At 40.2% G+C, this 21,615-nt stretch overlaps 1 protein-coding gene across 30 annotated transcripts in view; it reads right to left on the reverse strand.

Moving 5' to 3' along the window:
- The window catches only part of RIMS1 (regulating synaptic membrane exocytosis 1), a 278,881-nt gene that overhangs the window by 109,103 nt on the left and 148,163 nt on the right, over positions 1 to 21,615 (reverse strand). For all 30 annotated transcript variants that reach the window (XM_063124987.1, XM_063124976.1, XM_063124984.1 and 27 more), the window contains 10 exons: positions 20,418 to 20,485; positions 18,700 to 18,810; positions 14,121 to 14,220; positions 9,731 to 9,854; positions 8,371 to 8,417; positions 6,120 to 6,232; positions 5,546 to 5,676; positions 4,618 to 4,789; positions 4,345 to 4,501; positions 1,835 to 1,906 (listed from right to left, as the gene is read on the reverse strand). In XM_063124987.1, coding sequence (XP_062981057.1) covers positions 1,835 to 1,906; positions 4,345 to 4,501; positions 4,618 to 4,789; positions 5,546 to 5,676; positions 6,120 to 6,232; positions 8,371 to 8,417; positions 9,731 to 9,854; positions 14,121 to 14,220; positions 18,700 to 18,810; positions 20,418 to 20,485 — 1,095 coding nt within the window. The remainder of the gene's footprint in view (positions 1 to 1,834; positions 1,907 to 4,344; positions 4,502 to 4,617; positions 4,790 to 5,545; positions 5,677 to 6,119; positions 6,233 to 8,370; positions 8,418 to 9,730; positions 9,855 to 14,120; positions 14,221 to 18,699; positions 18,811 to 20,417; positions 20,486 to 21,615) is intronic.

Below are 21,615 nucleotides of genomic sequence, written 5' to 3' on the forward strand. Positions count from 1 at the left end.
CCAACTATTGGAGGAAAAGGCTACTAGATATATTAAGGCAAGTCCCAAAGACAAGTATGCTTGCACTCCCTCAGTTTGTAGCAGAATGAGCATCTCAAACTTTTAAGCCAGGCCACTTTTGATAAAGCAGACTTCCCCAACCAGGTGCCCTCCAGATGTTTTAGATGACAACTCCCAGCATTCCTAACCATTGGCCTTGCTGGCTGGAGTGGATTGGAACTGAAGTACAAAACATCTGGAGGGCAACTCTGTTTGAGGAATAGCTACGTGGCTTGGACTTTAATGGTCCTTAGAGAACATCAGATTCTACATCAGGGAACAAGGGAACTTATAGGGAACCATTTACAAGTGATGGATAGATGTATACATCCAAAGCATACTGCATGCACTTGTCTTACAACTTTAGTGTGGCTGCTTTGTGGAATGGAAAACTGCTGTGCCATGTGTAAAAAAAAACTTTACTTAGAACAGATAGAAGAATCGTTTTAATTGCTCTCATGTTAAAATGCATTCTTATGCTAGAGATGACCAAAGATTCACACACACACACACACACACACACACACACACACACACACACTCTACACAGGTACAGTAATGGAAACTATACATTGATTTCATTAAAAACATCTATATTGCAGTTGATAAAAAGTACAAGGGCAGTTGTTATTAAAATCCCTAGGGATACTAGGATAAGTTGTGCTGGGTTAGTCAGCAAAATACAAAATACAATGGACATTATTCAGGTTCCGTTGTGTAAGCTAATGGGCTAATTGAGGCAGTTCTGCTGTTTCAGAAACCTGCCAAATATGTTACGAATAGCTATTTTTTGTTGTCCAACTCGAATCTCCAAGTAAGAGAACTTCATTGCCTTCTTTAATGTGGTTAGCTACCCTCATAAGTAATGTTAAAATGAGTTCTTAGCGCATAATAGACTTGTCATGTTGGGAGTAGTATAGAAAGATATAGCAGCCAGGATAATATTGGCTTGGCTACAATGCTAGCCAGCCATAGTCCAGGTGGAGACAAACAGTGTGCATACCTGAAACTCTTATAGCAGTTTTTACTGCAGTTGATCACCTGGCTGAAAGGCCAAGATGTGTTTCTATTTCAAACTGGGTTTTTTTCTGTTCAGAAAGTCTGGCTGCAGCAAAAATGTTCGCAGCACTTCCAGCAGTGCAGAAGAGCTATCTAGGATTGCAGTCTCTGTGTAGCAACTTGTTTCTCTATGTATGCATTTAGGATAATGACAATTTATTAATGCCCATGAGGATTATAATAGATATAGCCATGCTTCGTGCACTTAATATACTGCCATGCATTTTCCGTATATTCCATGGTGAACCTGTCCAGGCTGTAAGCAAGAACAAGTCAATCAACTGGACATTATACTTCAGATAAACGTTTGAATAACATTTTTTTTTTTTGCATTTTCTCTTACACACAGATCATTGCAAGATAATTCCAAAAAGCAGTCTTGACTCATGAAATATTCAAAAGCATGTGCGATCAAGATTTATTAAATGTGTAAAACAGAAATATCAACATTGCTGCTGTTAGATTTTATTGGGTTTCAAACTGCGGTAAGCTATCCTGAACACTGCAAAGGCAGTGGAAAGGCAGGATATAAATATTTCTAATAAATAAATAAATAAAATTGGTACACATTTTTAAAGGGTCACCATGGAATACTGAATCAAAGTACTTTCTAGTAAACAGAATCTACCAATTCACCATCTTTCAAAAAATCTAGAAAATTCAAACTGGAAAAGGAAGGGGAGAAGGGAAATAAGAAAAAGGAGAGGATGTAGGACCATGCTCTTCACCCACGCACCTGAAGGAACTACTCCAATACCATCATCAACATCATAATCTGAGATGTCACTATCACTGATTCGCTGAGATCCTGTGCAACAGTAAGGCAAATAGATACCTGTATACTTGGTTCTTTTGTAAAGGTTGAAAATAAGTAAAATTCCAGTCATTCTGGAGATTCAAATATGGGTTGCATTCAAATAATAATAATAATAATAATAATAATAATAATAATAATAATAATAATAATAATACAAAGCGGCTCATAAAGAGGACCTGTTTTAATCTCTTGGCACCAGTCTCAGGTATATTTACTGCCAGTCCTCTTGAAGCTAAAGGAAGGGCCATCCTGACCCAATAGGCTGATGTTATCTACAGCAGTGCAAACAGTAACTTGCATCGCTGTGGCAGAAGTAAAATTAAACGCTTGTCCGGAGAGGCAGAGCTTGACCGCTTTGCTGAGGGTGCCAGGACAACACTGTCTTCCGAAAATAAAAATCCAAGAGAGGCACAGGGTTGCAGCTTGGTGTTATCCATCAATGGTGAGTATATTGCATAAGAGGCGGTGACTGGCCCAGCTGCTCGCTTCCCATTTTGCCCCAATCAGAGCCACATAGGTATTACGTCCTTTTGCCAGAAGAGAGGAAGCACAGGTGTGGCAGCATCTATGGAACCCTACTTGATATCCTCCCACTACTGCTGGAAGCCTAACCTGCAACTCTGAAAGCAGCTGTACTTGTGTAGTGGCTCATAGTATAGGAATGTCTGTGTGGCTGGGTTCACACACGCATATACGTCCTTGGTTCTACATCACTTTAGTAATAAACACTTGATGACTGCCAGCTGAATATGTAAACTGACTCTATTGAAAACTATAGTAGGAAGCTCTCTTATACTGAGTCTGAGCCCAGTATTGTCAGCACTGACTTGCAGCAGCGGCTCTCCAGGATTACAGGCAAGATTCGAGAACTGATCCCAAAAACTTCTTTAAGTTTTGTTTTCACTTTTAGGGATGAGATAAAAATCATCCCTTCCCCGATTTTTTTTGCCCCATTTTCAGGCAAACTTGGTGGTGGCGGTAAATAATTTTGTTGATTTTCGAAAGGAACAAAGGGAAAAGAAAGCTGACCGACCTTACCACCACTAGCAGCAACACTGCAGTCTCAGCAGCCTATTCTTTAACCCAGAAGTCCCCTAAAATGAAAAGAAAGGTAACATTGCCCTGACCCTGACTGGATTCAGAATGATGCCAATTAGAGCAAGACAACACTCGCTGCACTCTTTCTAGGGGACTTCTGGGTAAAAAAAAAAGTGATGGCTACCAGCCACCCAGGTGAGAGCTGCTGCTGCTGCCCCCAGGAGGAACACTTCACCAAGGCACAAGTGGCAGCAGCAAAGAAAGGTGAGCCAGGGGGTGGTTTGGAGGAGAGGGCACACTCCCCTTCAAAGCCAAACATTCTCTGCAGAGAACTGTAAGGTCAGTCTTATTGTAAAGGATTTCTATTTTTTCCAGTGTGCTTTTGACCGTTTCCTCAAAATTTCACTTCTGGGGAATTATGCAGTCCCTGAGCTAGTCCATAGGACTCAGATCACAGGAGTTCCGACACTTTGGGAATAAAGGGGCTTTTCAATCTTTGAACTTGTCTGATTAAGGTCAGTGAAACTCCTGATCCAACCCAGTTGAAACTAAAGCAAGTCCCCTCCTATATAATCTGTAAACCCTCCCCCAGGCCAGGTGCACGATAACTGCTTCATCCTTCCCCAGCCCCAGCCTGGCCTACAATCACGTTTCATGCCTCAAAGCAAGCAGTTCTTCCTGATGAAGGGCTGTGTAAGCTTTAAAGTTCAGTGGTGTGTGTGTGTGTTGTATTTACATATTTCCACTCATTTTTAAAGGTTGATTTTTCCTCTCCCATTCATTTACACATTTTCTGTGCTAGAATTATTAAAGTTCTGAAAGTCACTAACCGAAGCATCCTGGATCTCCTGTTGGACTTAAAAGCTTAGTGCAGAGTCTCAATTAGACTGTTAAAATTTGGTAGCCAAAGTTATAACTTGAATGTCTAGTTGGCTGAATTCAGTGAGATTGCTTTAGAATGAAGCGATGTGAAAAATGCACCCACTTTCTGTTAGCAACGATCAGGTTGGCATAACCTAAGCCAGCCTTTCTCAGCCTGCTGCCCTCCAGATATGTTGGACTGCAATTCCCATAATTCCCATACAGCATTTGCCATCCTGGTTGGGAATTATGGAAATTGCAATCCAACACATCGGGGGTGGGGGAGCACCAGTTTTGAGACGGCTGCATTGAGTGAACCAATATGGAAATGGTAAAATCACTAAGCAGGGGTCGGCATGTGCCAAATGCAGTTATTTTCCAAATTTGCACACCCATATTTTTTTCATATGGAACTTCGAAAAGCACACCTCTTAAAGAATGCAGTGGCTTAAACATTTGGTTATACATTCTTAGTTCATAATAATATCTCGTCAAAAAGTACCAAAAAGAAAAGGGAGTTTTGGACCTACTTTGTAATTTTTTGCTAGAGTTTTCTCCACCATGGGCATGTCTCCTTGGCATGAAAGGTGATGGCTGAGGCAGAGGTAGTGAGGATTCATCATGGGTCTGCAACTTATACCAATGTGGTTCATCATCTAAAAGTGCTGTTTCCAGCTCTATAAGGATCTATGGGGAAATGTAGCAAGCTTCATCTTAGTTCAATCCACAGAAATTCAAAAAATATGAGGTTCTATGAAACGTTTAAAATAGAGCAACTTTACAATGCCAACATGTGCATTCACCTCTCCAAGAAAGTCGCTTTCTTCTTCTTGCACTCTTGGCTGATCCCAAACAGTGATTTCTAACATTCGTTCTCTAAAATCTCTACGGTGCACATGTGAATAGAGAAACGTTTGGTTCCATTTTGGTTCTAAGCTTTTCTTTACTGTTTTGGTCCTCCTTTTACTCTTATCACTGAAATAGAAAACACTATTGTAAATCATCGTGTGGAAATATTGCACCTCACTCCTTAAAGCTTTAAGATGAAATATTAATGATACATTCCCATCATTGCAGCCTTGGCTCCAGTGCTGTGGGGTCCTTCTGCTGGCATTGTTTCCAATGGGAGGGAAGTGCTGCCAAGCCAAGAACTGGGCTGGAAGAAGACACATAGGCTGCCCAGAGACTATGAAAGACCATGGTAGGTAGACCACTAATAGGCAAGTGGAATGGACAAATGAATTAAACCATTCTGAGGGTTGTTGTCATCTAGATGCTATTTATTAAATGAATTATCTATAGTATAAGGCAGCGGTTGAGGGTTTTAAACAAATGTTACAAAAACTAGAAAGTAATGGCCAACAGTAGAAGGAAAAATGGGGATGAGAGAAAGGAACAGAGAAACAAATTGCATCCATCAGGATGAGGAAGAAGAGGAGGATTAAAATAGAAAAGGAAGGTATGAATGGCATAGTGGTTTATCATTTCTTAGGCCAAAATACCTTCCTGTACCGTGGGAGAGATAAGATTCTGCTACCAAAAAAAGATATAGTTCATGGTACCAATCCTGATTAAGATATGGTTCTAGAATGCCCAAGGAGAACAGTTATTAGGAAACTCTAAAAATAAGGCCATTCAGAACTTACTTTTAAATGTCTCGTATAAATAATTATTAAGCTTATAAACATTTAACAGGATATTCTTTCAAACTGTACATTTTTCATTTAGTACCTTCTGTCTGGAAGGAAATACATTTTCACATAAGGGTTTCTTGGCCGTCCATCTATTCTAGGTGGCAGATCAGTTGCTTGAAGAACATTCACTATTAACTGATGCCCCACTTTGTCATACCATAGTTTAACCTAAAATAGTATAAATAACTGTCAATAAAAATGTATTTATTTGGGTTCTTATCCTATCCAATCCTGGAGTCTTGGGATTGGAGTAACAAAATATTAATTAAAAACAGCAAAATAATATAAAATATTAATTTAAAGTATTAATTTAAACTTCAGGCAGTCGAGGGGCTGCATTCCCCCCCTGCTTCCGCTCCCACAATGCAAAAAAAAAGGGGGGGAGTACAAGCAAAATATGTCTGCTCTAAGCCTCCATAGCAGCAGCAAACCAGCTTTTTTTCTTCCTTTTTTTCTTTTTAGAAAAAAGAAAAATAGGGGAGAAGGGGAGCTGCACTGGGTGGGTGGGGGGTATTGTTACCCACCCCTGCACTAATTAATTTTTAAAATCACATCTGAACAAAACAGCATTACTAGGATGAGTTAAAATGTGAGCACAAAGTTGCACTTACAGAAAGCTGCCCAGGTAGGACCTGTGGTGCATCTTTTAGGGCTCCAGGACTTGTCGGGGAAATAACAGAAATTGAGGGGCGTTCCATTTTTTGAGATTCAAATGAGCTAGAACCTGGAATGATTGGGAAGTGGGGAAGAGAAAGAGCATTAGTCTAACGCTGGATATATCACAAAGTACATAGATTGCTACTGTTACTCCTCCCACATAGCATTGCTTTGATGCCCGCTGTGCCCACTGAACCAGCTAATAAGGGGTAGCAATATTAAAAAGGAAATCCTATTTGAAAATGAATGAGCTGAGGGTTACAAGGTAGCCTTAGCCAAAATAATAATAACGCCAACATTAATTATAATGATAATTTTAAAAAAATCATAGTACCTTCCCCTTTTAGCCCATTTTCCGTAGCTGCAGAAATTTAAAAAATATTATGGTAGAAAGGAAAATCATAGAAAGGGAGGACAGGAAAAGGAGAAAAATAAAAACATATGAAAACTCTAAAAAACAAACAAAATGTAATTAAATGTTAGATTTTCAACAAAACATTTAACTTTTACTTTGAACAAATGTAAATAACAAAATAAGCAAACTGAGTGGCTTTCTACATGATCAGTCAAGGAATAATCAAACATCATTTTTGCTGTCGGGTAATGTTTCATACAAGTCCCTTTTCAGTGTCAACTAGGGTGAACAACTGTCAGGATTTCCCCGTTTTGTCCTGGTTTTTGTTCTTTCCATGGTGTCAGGGGGGATTTTCTATAATTTTCAATAATGTCCTGGAATGACACACCTTCCCCTTTAAGGCTGCCATTAGCATGGCAGGAGGGAATGACATGCTTTCTTGAGGCACATCATTCCCCCACCCTGAGCTCTAATTGAGGTCTTAAAGGGGAAAGTGGGTCATTCGTGGACATTATAGAAAAGGCCCCAATTGGACTGGATGGTGGTGGTGCAGAACGAAATCCTTTCCCCTCCTCCACTCCAATCGGGTTCTTTAAGGTGGTGGGGGAATAACATACTTTCTGCAGGACTCAGAAAGCTGCTTCCCCACACACACACTAGGTGTCCTTTTTTTTGGTTTCCCAAATATGTTCACCCTAGTGTCAATGTCCCATCCATACACAAAGGGAGGGGGGAATAATTTTGCTTCAGTGGAGAAACTCTTCTTGCAGGATGAAAGCTTTGGTGCAGTATATTAAAAAGGAAGAGTGGTATACAAAAGATGGGAGTGATACAGGGTGCAAACATTTCCCCTTAAATGTCAACGTAAGTTTCACAAAAGCTTGGTCAGGGTACTGTTAGCCCTTTCTGTCTCTTTAAAATAATATAGATACTTGGGTTTAGCACAGGAGATCAAGAGAGAATAATAATACTAAATACTGAAATTCACAAATCAGTGTGGGAAATACAGGGAAAAGGAGCTGTATTACTTGTCATTAAGAATAACATGAACAACATCCAACAGGGGTCTGTTATGATATACACATTTTTAATACATTGAACCACCAATGCAGGTACACCCTAACTCACATTTTCTCAATGAAAAATTCATTTTCAACTAAGTGCCATTTTTACGTGCAACTTTATCATAACAAAAAAGAAACAATTTAGTCTGTCCCTTCTTTAAACTATGGCCTAGTTTGGGCAATCATTCCAGACTTCATAAACTTCATGGTTTATTCGTTTTATAAAGTCAACAATGAGTATTGAAGCGGAGTTTGGACAAAACAGGGACCTCTGGTTTAAAATAAGTCAGGAACTTTTCACCAAAGCTGCCACTGATGGGAGGGGAGAGAACTGGGGCCAGCCCCAATGTTTTTTCCCAGCTTAAGGCTAGAATGATCATTAAGTGTCATTAAGTGAATTCAGACAATCATATCAGGCAGTGACTTTGGAGTCAAGTGGTGGGATCAAACCTCATCATCTTCCAAAATTCCTTTGAGATAATTTTGGAGATGGTGACCTCTGATCACATCACTGTGATATGTCAGACATTGTGAATGACCTAACTGATCATTGTTTACTATTGCTCTTCATCATCCCATTTTTTTCAATGAGGACTTCTGTGGGTCACCTGAGTAGGCTTCATTAGTATGAATGAAGGACCTATAGCAACAATGTTTTGTGGACTGAAGCCAATAATATCAAAAGTACTTTTAGATGAAGATTGTGCTAGCAGCTGAATTATACTGAATGAAACGTTTTCAATCTACGCATAGATAGGAACGAAGCAAGCATAGACAGATACTCACTAGACTCTAGTGGAGGATGAGAAGTCTCGGGAATCCTTGGAATGTCACTAAAACAAACATGCATATAGAAAAATTAGAAATGCCTCAACTGCTGCTCTAGAGAACAAGCACACAGACTAAGTTTCAAGGGCACAGATGACATTAACTACTTAATGCTGATCTATAAAATTGCAGGGGGGGAAGTCTTCAAATTTTCACTCATGCCTCTGAAAAATCCCATAATTATGGGTCTTTGACACAACTTAGCTAGACACAACTGCTTTTACCTTGTTAAGAAACATGGGCTCTACAATAGTGAAAACTCATCACACCTAAGGGAAAGGGTAGTACTATATGTTTAGTTTTGACAATGATTATGATACAAACAGCAACCAATATGAATGTCATCATGTTAATATGGTAGCTGGACATTCTACAACATTTGTAAAATCACACAACAGAAGGAAACACGTCTAAGAGGGGAAGGGTGAGAGCCATTCAATATAACTACTGATTCTGTGTTTTTTACCCCTCCAAATTGATACAAACTGTATAACTCACTAGAAAGTTTTATACACACGTCTGAAGGAGCTTGCTGAATGAAACCTATGAAAAAGTCTTACAATGATGAAGAGAAAAACAAGGAAATATGGAAAAGGTTAAACAAAACAAAACAAAACATAAAAGAATGCAGAGTGCTACAATATGCACAGAAACATACCTAACTAGATAGATAGAAGTAGACCCTAAACATTCTGCATTGAAATCAATTAAACATACTTCTCTCTTGTGGCCCCACTCCAGAAAGACCTTTTGCCCATGTGAAAAAATGTAAATATATTCAACATTGAAATTAATGGAACTTAAGCTGCCCATGACTATGTTAAGTGTCATTGATTTCAATGGTTCTACTCTAACTAACCCAACCCAATGCCTTTGCATACACTAGAATTTATATTATTTTAGACAGGCATTTCCACAGATGCTCTTATATGCCATAGAAGTAGGCATGTTTCAAACCAAACAAAGCTGGTTTTAATCATGATTATTTCAGTCTATAAGTATTTCAGTCCAAAAGTTTTATTCATTTCAGTGTACTTTTTGCAAGAGGCCAATCTGATTAACAGAGGTGCTGGGAGAATGACCCCCTAAAGTCTTTTTCTGCTTAATTAATTGATTTTTTGATAAATATCTATATTTGTGTGTCCTATTACGGTAGTGTGTGTGTGTTTGTGTGTGTGTGCAAGTGCACGTGTGTATGTGTGCACGCACAAGTGTGTATGCGTGTATGCACAAGTATACATGTATGTGAGTGTCTTACTGATAAAAGAATTCCACATGTAACATTGTACATTTACAAAGCAAACTATTTAAACCTTACCCAATAGGCCTTGAAACAATAATTTCAACTTGAGGTTCTGATTTTGATTCTAAAATAATGTTGTAAACTTCTTCATTTGTAGCTCCAGGAAGTGGTTTACCATTCCATTCTAAAACTTCATCACCTTGAATTTAAAAACAAGGGAGGATTTCTTTCTTGCCTTAGATATCACTTTGCACACACAAATACATAATATTGCTTCATTTTCTAGGCTAAATCTGTGGGTATGCATTCAAAGATAACAACAGCTTGCAACTGAATCTGAGTATCAGCCTAGTACAGAGATAGACAGAAGGTAGATGTGGATATACTGGTAGATCTGTGGGTGATTTGAAGTAGCTTGTCACAGATTTCTGGCTTTCAGTTATTTAACAGTGGTAGCAACAAAATAATTCTCCTCTCACCCTTAATTATACTATGCAATTATACTGGGGTAACTATGAATTAAAGTGACCACATACATTGCCAAAAAGAGAGGGAATAAATCACAAAAAAGAGAAGAAACGGGGATACTAATTTGCTCAGTCTGCTATCTGGGTGCTAACTCTGGATGGGTAACTTGAAGGCCCCTACTCTCCTTTAACAAGATTAGAACCAGACATACGTTAAAGAGAGGACACCTTCAAATAGTGGTCTGTCCTTTGTTAAGTAGGACACATGGACACCCAACTATGAGTGGATTTTTGTGTGGAAAGTCTGTGAGCTCCATTCAGTTATGATTCTCAGAAAAAAGTCCTGGAGTCAGAATTCTGTAATTGAAAGTGTACAACTGTGTTTGCACCATCATGGTATGGAAAATAAGCCATGGTTGCTCATTTCCCCTACCACATGTGCTAGTGACACATGGGGTGATTAACATAATTACTCTCAGCAGCATAGCTTCCTGTGTCATGCAATCCGGCCAGGGTGGCTTTTTAAGCATGGCAACAAGATATCCTGGCTGGTTTGCACAACAGGGGAAACTGCGCTGCTGAGGATAGCTATGCTAATCCCCACAGCATGTGACCAGCATCCACAGCTTGGTTAACAAGCCATGGTTGCTAATTAACCAACCTGCAATCATATGAACTGGGTCTTTTGAAATAAGCTCTGATTGGTGAATCATAGTGTTCTAGTAAAACTCAAAGTGGGGCTACAAAGAACTTGAGCAGTTTGTCTGCGAGAGCTGACATCGCCTTTACCATGTAGGCTTGGAGGAAGTAACTGCAGCTTGTACAGAACAGAAAAAAGGAGAATGGCAATAATAATTAAAGATGATACCCTTCTTTCTCACATTGATTTGATAAAGGACCCTAAAGGACAATATATATTTGGCACAGCTTTCTGAGGTAAATGCCAGTTCTTGGGGAGTTGGGTATTTATGCCCCCAACAGTAATAAAAAACATATTTATAAGAAACTTGAGGTGCTTAGAAAACAATTAGATTTAATCAACTGTGTGTCAGTGAAGAAATCTTTACTATATTTAAGCCAAGGACATTTTGAAAGAGTTAAGATGCCAACCACACTATTGGCATCAGACCTGAAATAAAACAGTAGTCCATATTAGGACTGGAAACAAAGTGACAGTATTCCCTCATCAGATTGCTAAGGCTTTTAGAGCACATTATTTAAAAAAAAACACCCACATATGTCAGAAAAGCCAGAAGTAAATAGCATTAAAGAATTTCTTCAGCATATTAACCTACCCTGTATAATCTTGGCAGAGGCTGATCAACTGCAAGAGTTAATTATATGGAAGAGCTTTGCACAAGTATAAAGGGGCTAAAGAACAACAAGGCCTCAGGTCTAGATGTTTATACTGGAGAATATTATAAGATTTATTTATTTATTTTTGACCCCTGTTGGATAGTTTATTGAATACTCTAAATAAAGTGGTAGAAAAACATAAATTTCCAAAATCTGGGGAGGAGGTAAAAATAATGCTTATTCCAAAACAAGGTAAAGATCACACAAAAAAAACAAAGCATATAGACCTATTGCACTTCTTCATCAGGATTTAAAACATGGACAGGCATATCAGATAAGCGATTAAATAGCATAATAAATAGCTACACTGGGGAAGACCAAAGTGGATTCAAAAAGGAAAGAAAATTTTCAATAAACATTCATAGGCTCTAAAATGCAATATATCACATTAAGCAGACTAATGCTGTATGGTATTCTTTTTCTAGATTGTGAGAAAGCATTGGATTGCATAGAGTAGGAGTATCTATATCAAGTTTTAAATAATTTGGAGTAGGAGGTATTTTTTCTTCCTCGATTAAAATAATATTGATACCCAACAGCCTCTATATGCATAAATGGAGTTAGGTCTGATGCATTTCAGTTGCAGAGAGTTACTTGTTAAGTTTGTACACTGTCCCTTCTATTCTTTGCTTTGTCAATTGAAACTTTAGCAGAATTTATTTGGGCAGAAGAGTGGGAGGGGTAAAATCTGAGCAAGAAGAGTATAAACTTAATCTTTACACAGACAATATCGCATTGATCTTACAAAGACCAGCTGAGTCTTGTGGGAAAATGCTAGATGCGTTAAGAAAAAAATGGTAAACTTTCAGGGAATAAATAATATAATGGGTGTTTTAATTTGGAAAAAAGTTGGGTGGGGAATCTGATTACTAGAACATACTTAATTCCATGGAGAGACTCCACAATTAAATATTTGGGAGTATGGAAAACCCTAGACTCAAAAAATCTCCTTTAATCATAATAAATTATGGGAAGAAGTCCATAGAGATTCTGAAAGGTGGAAACACCTACAAATCTCCTGGGATGGGGATATATCTATTATTAAAATGAATGTGCTACCATGATTACGTTTCCTATTTTTGAATATTCCATTACAGTTTAATAAATTCCTTATTACCCAATGGCAAAAAATAATATTACATTTCTTGTGGGTAGGGGAAAAAAGCTACAGTAACTGCCAGGGTACTGTATCAACCACATAATTTGGGGGAATAGCATTCCCCTCAATTAGGTGGTGTTATACAGCATCCATGTTGACTTTATTAAAATCATGGTTCACACTAGATAAGGATACAAAGATGGAGCAGCACAAATTAATAACCTTCATTAAAGATGCTCTTTGGTTTTGCAGCAAAAAGGTTTTGGATATAATCAGGGTGGATGTTTAAACCATGGTTAGGTAGCCACCATGGTTAGGATTGGTTCACAAGACATGCTAAGCCATAATGTTTGGCTTACTGAACGTTATTTTCACTAATGTATGCATTTTTATGTATTTTTTGACTGGAGGACTCCATTGCAAAATTTGGAAGATGTGCAAATTTTGAAGGATAACTGAGGCCACAGCTAGACCTAAAGTTTATCCGGGATCATCCAGGGTTCGCCCCTGCCTGAGCACTGGATCCCCTGTGTGTCACCTAGATGAACAAGTTTGACCCCTGGATGATCCAGGGATAAACCTTAGGTCTAGCTATGGCCTGAGTTTCAGCTTGTGTGTTGGTTAGGTTAGTTCATATGGATTTATCCATTGGCAGACTTCAACTCTCACTACAGAAGAGAGCCCCAACCATGCCCATAGAAAGTTGCATCTTCTTCTCAAGGGTAAATAGAGCCACTCAGGTGGCTCTGTTTAAGGTCAAGGTGTCATTTTTGTTAACAACAAGCTATTTGTCTTTTTAATATCAATATTTAAATAAATATTCGGAGGTCTTTCCAGTTCTATATACACTACTTTTGTCTTTTCTTTATGACATATTTAAATAGCTGCCTCTAAGGTCAATCTGCACACTATTACTATGGCTGTGCACAGCCCCCCGATTCAGCTCAGAGGCTGATTTGGAGCTTTGGCTTGGGGCTCATTGGTTCCAAATCTGAAGCAGGGCAGCTGTTGCAGGAAAGCTAAGCACAAAGCCGACTAGTAATCCATAAGAATCCCCTCCCTTCCCGCTCGCCCCCCGGACCCTGGCCGTTACCAGCCACTGTAGTCCGCAACAGCTGATCTATGGCAGGCCAGAGCAGCCATCCTCTTAAAGATGCCGGCTCTCCTGAAGGGCGGGTGGCTCGCTCGCATGAGTGGAGCATTCAGGTAAGTCCTACAGGTGGGAGGGTGGGTGGGTGGGTGGAGGGCAGCGGCTCGCCATCAAGCTGAATTGGCCCAAAGCACTTCAGCCCGAGGTGGCCCAATCAGGTCCCAATTCGGATTTGGCACCAAGGTGGTGCACACCCCTACTTGTTGCACATATTTAAGCCCACATCATTTTGTATCAGTCCCATAGCTACTTTGCATATTGCCGCCATCAGAATAGCCTGAAATAATTATTGCAAATACTGAGGAAACTGTACACATTGAAACTGTAAACACAGGAGGACAGTAGTACAGGTTTTCATAACTTTAAGAAAAATAATTTCAGTAGTTGAATTACCTGCTCTAAGATGTCCTACCACATCAGCCAAGCTACCTTTCTTTACTTTGGTAATGAAGGCACCAAGTCGTCCTAAATCGGTCATTTTTCCTCCTACAACCTGAGCGAAAAAATATGTCAGTTTTCAGAACATACCAAACTATATATCATGTAAGTTTTAATAAATATAATGAAAAACTATTTAGTCCAAATAGTTATGTGCATTTTACTTACAATGGTTTTCTGATCGAAAAAACTTACATAGTATATAGCATGCAAACCTTGCACAATTTGATGTAAAAATATTGTTTGCTAAGGAGATTTTTGTTGTTATTTTAGAGGCTCATTACATTGAATACTAAACTTCTGTAAACCCCATATTTATGTTACCATTCGCCTTGTAAGGATTCTGGCTGGAAAGGAAGTCCATGATACATGAGTGAAAGGCAGTTCTTGTTTGTGCAGAAGATTTTCCCTATTTTATAATCCCATGAAAATTCCTCTGAAATTTCACAACAAGCTACTGAACTAATGTCTGCCCATTTGCAAATTATAAGTAGATTTATTTATTTATGTATTTTATTTATATTAAAACATTTGTATCCCGCCCAATATCACTGCGATCTCAGGGCAGCGTACAGATAAAATCAATTTATTTTATTTATTTATTTATTTATTGTACTTATATACCACCCCCATAGCCAAGGCTCTCTGGGCGGTTTACAGAAATTCTAAAATTAAGATTAAAACGTGTATACAAAATTTAAAATCCTAAAACACAGAACATACACACATAAAGCATTAAAAAACCATTAAAAAAACTAAACATGTGGGTGATTAAGATGTGCCACCATATGCCTGGGCAAAGCGGAAAGTCTTAACCTGGCGCTGGAAAGATAGCAGCATTGGCGCCAGGCGAGCCTCGTCAGGGAGATCATTCCATAGTCTGGGGGCCACCACCGAAAAGGCCCTGTCCTTCATTGCCACACTCTGAGCCTCTCTTGGAGTAGGCACCTGGAGGAGGACCTTAGATGTTGAACGTAGTGACCGGGTATATTCACGTCGGGAGAGGCGTTCCGTCAGGTATTGTGGTCCCAAGCCGTGTAAGGCTTTATAGGTCAAAACCAGCACCTTGAATTGGGCTCGGAAACATACAGGCAGCCAGTGCAAGCAGGTGTTATATGGTCGAACCTTCTGGTTCCCAAAATCAATCTGGCCACTGCATTTTGCACAAGCTGCAGCTTCCGAACCGTCTTCAAAGGCAGCCCTACGTAGAGTGCATTGCAGTAATCTAACTTGGAGGTTACCAGAGCATGGACAACTGAAGCCAGGTTATCCCTGTCTAGATAGAGGAGTAGCTGGGCCACCAACCGGAGTTTGTAGAAGGCACTCTGTGCCACTGAGGTCACCTGAGCCTCAAGTGACAATGATGGATCTAAAAGAATCCCCAAGCTATGAACCTGCTCCTTCAGGGTGAGTGCAATCCCATTCAGAACCGGTAGAACACCCCCATCCTGTTAGTGGAATCACCTACTAACAGCATCTCAGTCTTGTCTGGATTGAGTTTCAGACTCATCCAGTCCATTGTCGCAGCCAGGCACCGGTTCAACACATCCACAGCCTCTCCTGCTGAAGATGAAAAGGAGAAATAGAGTTGTGTGTCGTCAGCATACTGATGACAGCACACTCCAAAGCTCCAGATGACCGCACCCAGCAGCTTCATGTAAATGTTAAACAACATGGGGGACAAAACTGACCCCTGCGGGACCCCATACTTGAGAGTCCACGGGGCCGAGTAATGTTCCCCAAGCACCATCTTCTGTATCCAACCAGCCAAATAAGAGCGGAACCACTGCAAAGCAGTACCTCCCACTCCCAGCTCAGCGAGTCGTCCCAGAAGGATACCATGGTCAATGGTATCGAAAGCTGCTGAGAGGTCGAGGAGAATCAACAGAGTCACACTCCCTCTCTTGTTTTTCTCCCGACATAGGTCATCATAAGGTGACCAAGGCTGTTTCCGTGCCAAAACCAGGCCTGAAGTCCGACTGAAATGGATCCAGATAATCAGTCTCATCCAAGAGTGTCTGGAGCTGGCCCGCAATCATCTGCTCAAGGACCTTGCCCAGGAATGGAACATTTGCTACCAGTCTGTAATTACTAAAATTTTCCGGGTCCAAGGAAGTTTTCTTCAGGAGTGGTCTCACTACCGCCTCTTTCAGACGGTCTGGGACCACTCCCTCTCGCAGAGAGGCATTAATCACTTCCTTGGCCCAGCCAAGCAGTGTAAAACAATAAATAATTTGCACAGCTAAACCAAATTAAACCATTAACAAGCTAATACCAGTAAAAAAACAACAACAATAAAACAATTAAACTATGTGCAGCTTTACGCACATTTAGCCCTCAAAGGCTTTGATAAAAAGCTACGTTTTAACTTGGTGCTGAAACGAAGCCAGTGTCTGCGCCAGTCAGGCCTCCAAGGTGAGGGCATTTCACAACCGGGGTACAACAAGAGAGAAAGCCCTCTTCCATGTCCCACCATAATGTATGTCTCATACTGGTGGGATGCAGAAGAGGGCTCCTCCAACAGATCTCAAATCTCAGGCAGGTATATAAAGGGAGAGATTTGTACTAAGGCCTCATCTCAGACACTGGGATTCCTCTCTGAAAGGGTAAGAATACCAAGAAGGGGCCACAGAGCATGCTTCCATTTCCCCACATTTTCAACCACTAGGTGAATACCCAAAGAGGACGCATCACCTGGTATAAATTCATTCCCATTCTTCTCTGGGAAGAACTTCCTTCAGCCAGCCGAAATTAGGCTGACAGGTATTACCCAGAGGACCTTTTCCTCTGCTGCTCCCAGACTGTGGAGTGGCCTGCCGGAGGAGATTCGTCAACTTAACAGTCTTTTAGCATTTAAGAAAGCTATGAAGACTGATCTCTTCCAGCAGGCCTATCCAGTGGAATTTTAGGATGCTTGTAGGATGCTTTTAGTATGTTTTTAATATGTTTTTAGGAAGTTTTAACAATGTATAATGTGTTTGGATTAACACATTGGTATCCTTCTGGATAGGTTGTCTGAGCTGGGAGTTGGAGGTACTGCGTTGCAGTGGTTCCGCTCCTACTTGGATGGCCGATTCCAGAAGGTGGTGCTGGGGGATTATTGCTCTGTGCCGTGGCACCTAAGCCATGGGGTTCCACAGGGCTCTATCTTATCCCCTATGCTGTTTAACATATACATGAAGCCGCTGGGGGAGGTTATCCGGAGATGTGGACTGAGGTGTCATCAATATGCGGATGATACCCAGCTCTACCTTTCCTTTTCATCAAACCCAGGTGAGGCAGTGGCTGTTCTGAACCAGTGCCTGGGCACGGTAATGGACTGGATGAGGGCTAATAAACTGAAACTCAATCCAGACAAGACGGAGGTACTGTTAGCGGGTGGTTCTTCTGTCCGGCGAGGTGATGTTTGCCCTGTCCTGGACGGGGTTGCACTCCCCCTAAAGGATCGGGTCCGTAGTTTGGGGGTGCTCTTGGATCCAGAACTGTCACTTGAGGCACAGGTGAACTCAGTGGCAAAGAGCACCTTTTATCAGCTCAGGCTGATATACCAGCTGCGCCCTTATCTGGACAGAGATAGCTTAGCTACAGTTATCCATGCTCTGATAACCTCTCGTTTGGATTACTGCAATGCGTTATACGTGGGGCTGCCTTTGAAAACGGTCCGGAAACTTCAACTGGTGCAAAACAGGGCAGCAAGGTTATTAACAGGGACTGGCCGGCGAGATCACATTACGCCAGTCCTTTTACAACTTCATTGGCTGCCAGTCCAGGTCCGGGCCCAATTCAAAGTGCTGGTATTGACATTTAAAGCCCTAAACGGTTTGGGGCCAGGTTATCTGAAGGAACGCCTCCTCCCATATGTACCTACCCGGACCTTAAGATCATCTACAGGGGGCCTTCTCTGTGAGCCCCTGCCAAAGGAAGTGAGGCAGGTGGCTACTAGGAGGAGGGCTTTCTCCGCTGTGGCACCCCGGTTGTGGAACGAGCTCCCCAGAGAGGTCCGCTTGGCGCCTACACTGTACTGCTTTCGTCGCCAGCTGAAGACCTTTTTATTCACTCAGTATTTTAACACTTAATTTTAACTTAAATTTAAATTTTACTGTTTTAACTCTGTATTTTAATCCTATATCAACTTTGTTGTGTGGTTTTATCCTGGTTGCGCTTTTTATACTGTATTTCGTAATTGTGTTTTAAACTGTTGGGTGTTTTACTGTGGTTTTAATTTTTGTGAACCGCCCAGAGAGCTTCGGCTATTGGGCGGTATAAAAATGTAATAAATAAATAAATAAATAAATAAAATTAATATTTTATGTATTTTATACTAGCTGTTGTTCCCCGCCTCAATCAGAATGGAGAGGCAGGTTAGAAATAAAATTATTATTATTATTATTATTATTATTATTATTATTATTATTATTATTACCCATCACTTATTCCTCTCACCCAGCCCATGGACTACCATTATCTCTTCAAATGGTAAGCTATTGCAGAATGAATGGCAATGAATTGATAGCATAGCCTCCACACTACTTACTTTGAGTCCGAGCAATGCACCTGACTCTTTTGGCATCGTTGTTCTCTTGTTGAGAATAACACGACCAATTAGGCGATCTCCCTCTTTAGATGGCTGCCACGTTACAGGATGCTATTAAAAATCAATAAATAAGTAACGGCAAATGAATGAAGTGGAGATCTCTTCTTGTTTTATTCATACATATTAAGTTTGTAAATCAACGGCATTACGGCAAAAAAAAAATTCAACTCACTTTTTGGAACCTGCCACCTTAAAAGCACTCTTTTTCTTGTGTGGTAAAGGTATCAGGCATCTCATATATATATATATATATATATATATATATATATATATATATTTCTCGGATTGGTTATTTAAATTGCTTGCTTTCACCAGCATAAAAAACACATCCTTATCTTGCATTATGTCTAGTACAGAAAATATTAATGCAGACCGCACAACTTTTAACCTACTAAGTAGAATGCAGCCCATCAGCCATAGATGGTGGACAACCAAAAGCTCAGTAATGTTCATTTTTGGATTTATGCCTGGAATCTTAGCTGGAACATACATGGTTAGTACTCTGCATTCAGCTTGGTGGATCACACATTGTACAGGCTGTGCTGATTAAAGAATTTAAATTTGGATATATAAAGCTCATGAAACCTTTGCTTAGCTATAAATAAAAGAGGATGGTGTCTGTCTGTCAGCATCATGGTGCCAAGACCATGAAACCTAGACTCATGAAACTTGGCATGCTTACTAAGAGGACCCTAGGGTGTGCATCCCATGTTTTTGAAATGCAATAATTAATTTTAACTAATTTAAATGTGCCAGTGTGTTTGGAGACTGCATCAAAATCTTCACGCACTAGGGTCGGATTTCCTTAACCAGTATATATAGCTTTGCAGTCAATGCAGTTTGGAGCTAGGGGAGATTAATAGTCTGAGGGACAGAGTTATACAGATGGCCCCTTCCCACTGCTGTGAGGCAGTCTCCTCTCAGGGGTGCACCTGGCAGGGCCTTTGCCTCAGGGTGTCAGTAGCTGTGGTTTCACTCAGAAAGGGCAGCAGAATGTCTCCGACTAAGACAGCTGCATAAAGGCTTTGCTGTATCAAACTAAGGTCCACTCTAACCTGTGCAACATTTTGCTACATTTTTTTCATGTTAGTACAATTTATTATATTGTTTTTGCAGATGTTCACAGTGCTTCCGTTGGTAGGAACATCCTGTGAGCCAAGACTTGCTTAATGAGTACACATTTCTCCTCTTTCTCTCCCACCCCATCCCCAGTGCACGCCCTTCTGCCTCCCATAAATCTGCTCCAGAGGATTGGGGAGATTCTGCAGGGGGACAGGGAACCCATGAAAATTTCCCTTTCTACTAGCAGAAGCCTTCTGGATCTAAAGCCTTCTGAGAACAAAAGGAGCCCTTCAGTGAATGGAAGGCACGTATAGAATCTAAGCCACGGTGCGGTGCACAATTCCTTATCATTACATGTATATTTTGCCAATGATTTTACTTTCAGAACGGAATTTTTTTTTAAAGGAATTTTTCTAGCCTTTGAAAATATTCATAAAACACTAGTAAACAATTACAAGGTGAAAACCATCTGTCACAGTCCTTTTTTGTATTAGCATATTAAGAAGCATTAGAACAAAATCAGTTACCATAAGGACAATGAAATAACCAGCATTTATTTGGATACTTTCATTTAAATCATTTTGCATATTGCTTACCGAGCTAATGGGGGATGTCTCCCTACTGTGCCATGTGGCAGGATCCAGCCAGTAATAATCCAAGTCACCTGAAAGATATATGAATGGAAAGAAATGTGTGATCTCTCACACCAAGAAAGTTGTATGAATGTGTTACATGTAAAGGCACAAATCTAAATAAAAAATGCTTTCTGAAGCCAATGCATTAACTGCATCGTGAACTGGATCACATTCAGCATTTGAGTTTAAATTTCTGAAGAAGAAGAAGAGGAGGAAGAAGAAGAAGAAGAAGAAGAAGAAGAAGAAGAAGAAGAAGAAGATATACAGTTCTCTATTCAGCTCCAGGTCCTTCATAAGGGTCTCCATTGGCTGAGTTTATGGTTTGCTACTATGCTTTTGGGGAGAAACTGATATTTTGTGTTTCAAGGTGCTGATGTAGCTAGCATGTAAGAATATGAGCACGCACATACGTCTAGCTCAAAACAGTCTGGTTGGTAGCAGCTCTATTGGATTTCAGGCAATCTTTTCCTACCTGTTATCCAACATCCTTTTCACTGGAAGTCCCTGGGACTAAGACCTTCTATACAAAAAGCAAAGTGCTGTAAACGCATACTATGAGCAGTCAATTATGTAAATTCCATAACTCCCAACTGCCGTAAAATTGGAGCACCTGCACACTTGCTTTGGTATCCCCATGAAGCCTTCCCAGTACTTGTGTTTGCAAATTCAGAGTTTGGATATAGATTAAAGTTAGTTGCATTTCACTTTACATGACCAGTAATGGCATTTCCATTGGAAAAGGAAAGTGGTGCAGGCAAGCACAATGCCAACAGCCTCTGTTCCGCTAACAGAAGTAGAAAGAATTATTATTATTATTATTATTATTATTATTTATTTATTTATTTATTTATTTATATAGCACCATCAATGTACATGGTGCTGTACAGAGTAAATATGTGCCCCACTTTAACCTTGGGATATCCACATATGTCTGTGCTTGTTAAGGATATTAAGGATAACTACAGGTCAGGGGTGAGAAACCTCTGGCACTCCAGATATTGTTGGATTGCAACTGCCATAATCTCTCACCATTGCTTATGTCGGCAATGGTTGATTGGAGTTGCAGTCCAACAATATCTGGAGGACATCAGATTAGGGAAAGCTAAACCTACGTACATGCCATTGAAATAAATATACATTCTTCACCTCTTTACCTCTG

Source organism: Elgaria multicarinata, chromosome 4, assembly GCF_023053635.1.
Source record: "Elgaria multicarinata webbii isolate HBS135686 ecotype San Diego chromosome 4, rElgMul1.1.pri, whole genome shotgun sequence".
Lineage (NCBI taxonomy): Eukaryota > Metazoa > Chordata > Lepidosauria > Squamata > Anguidae > Elgaria > Elgaria multicarinata.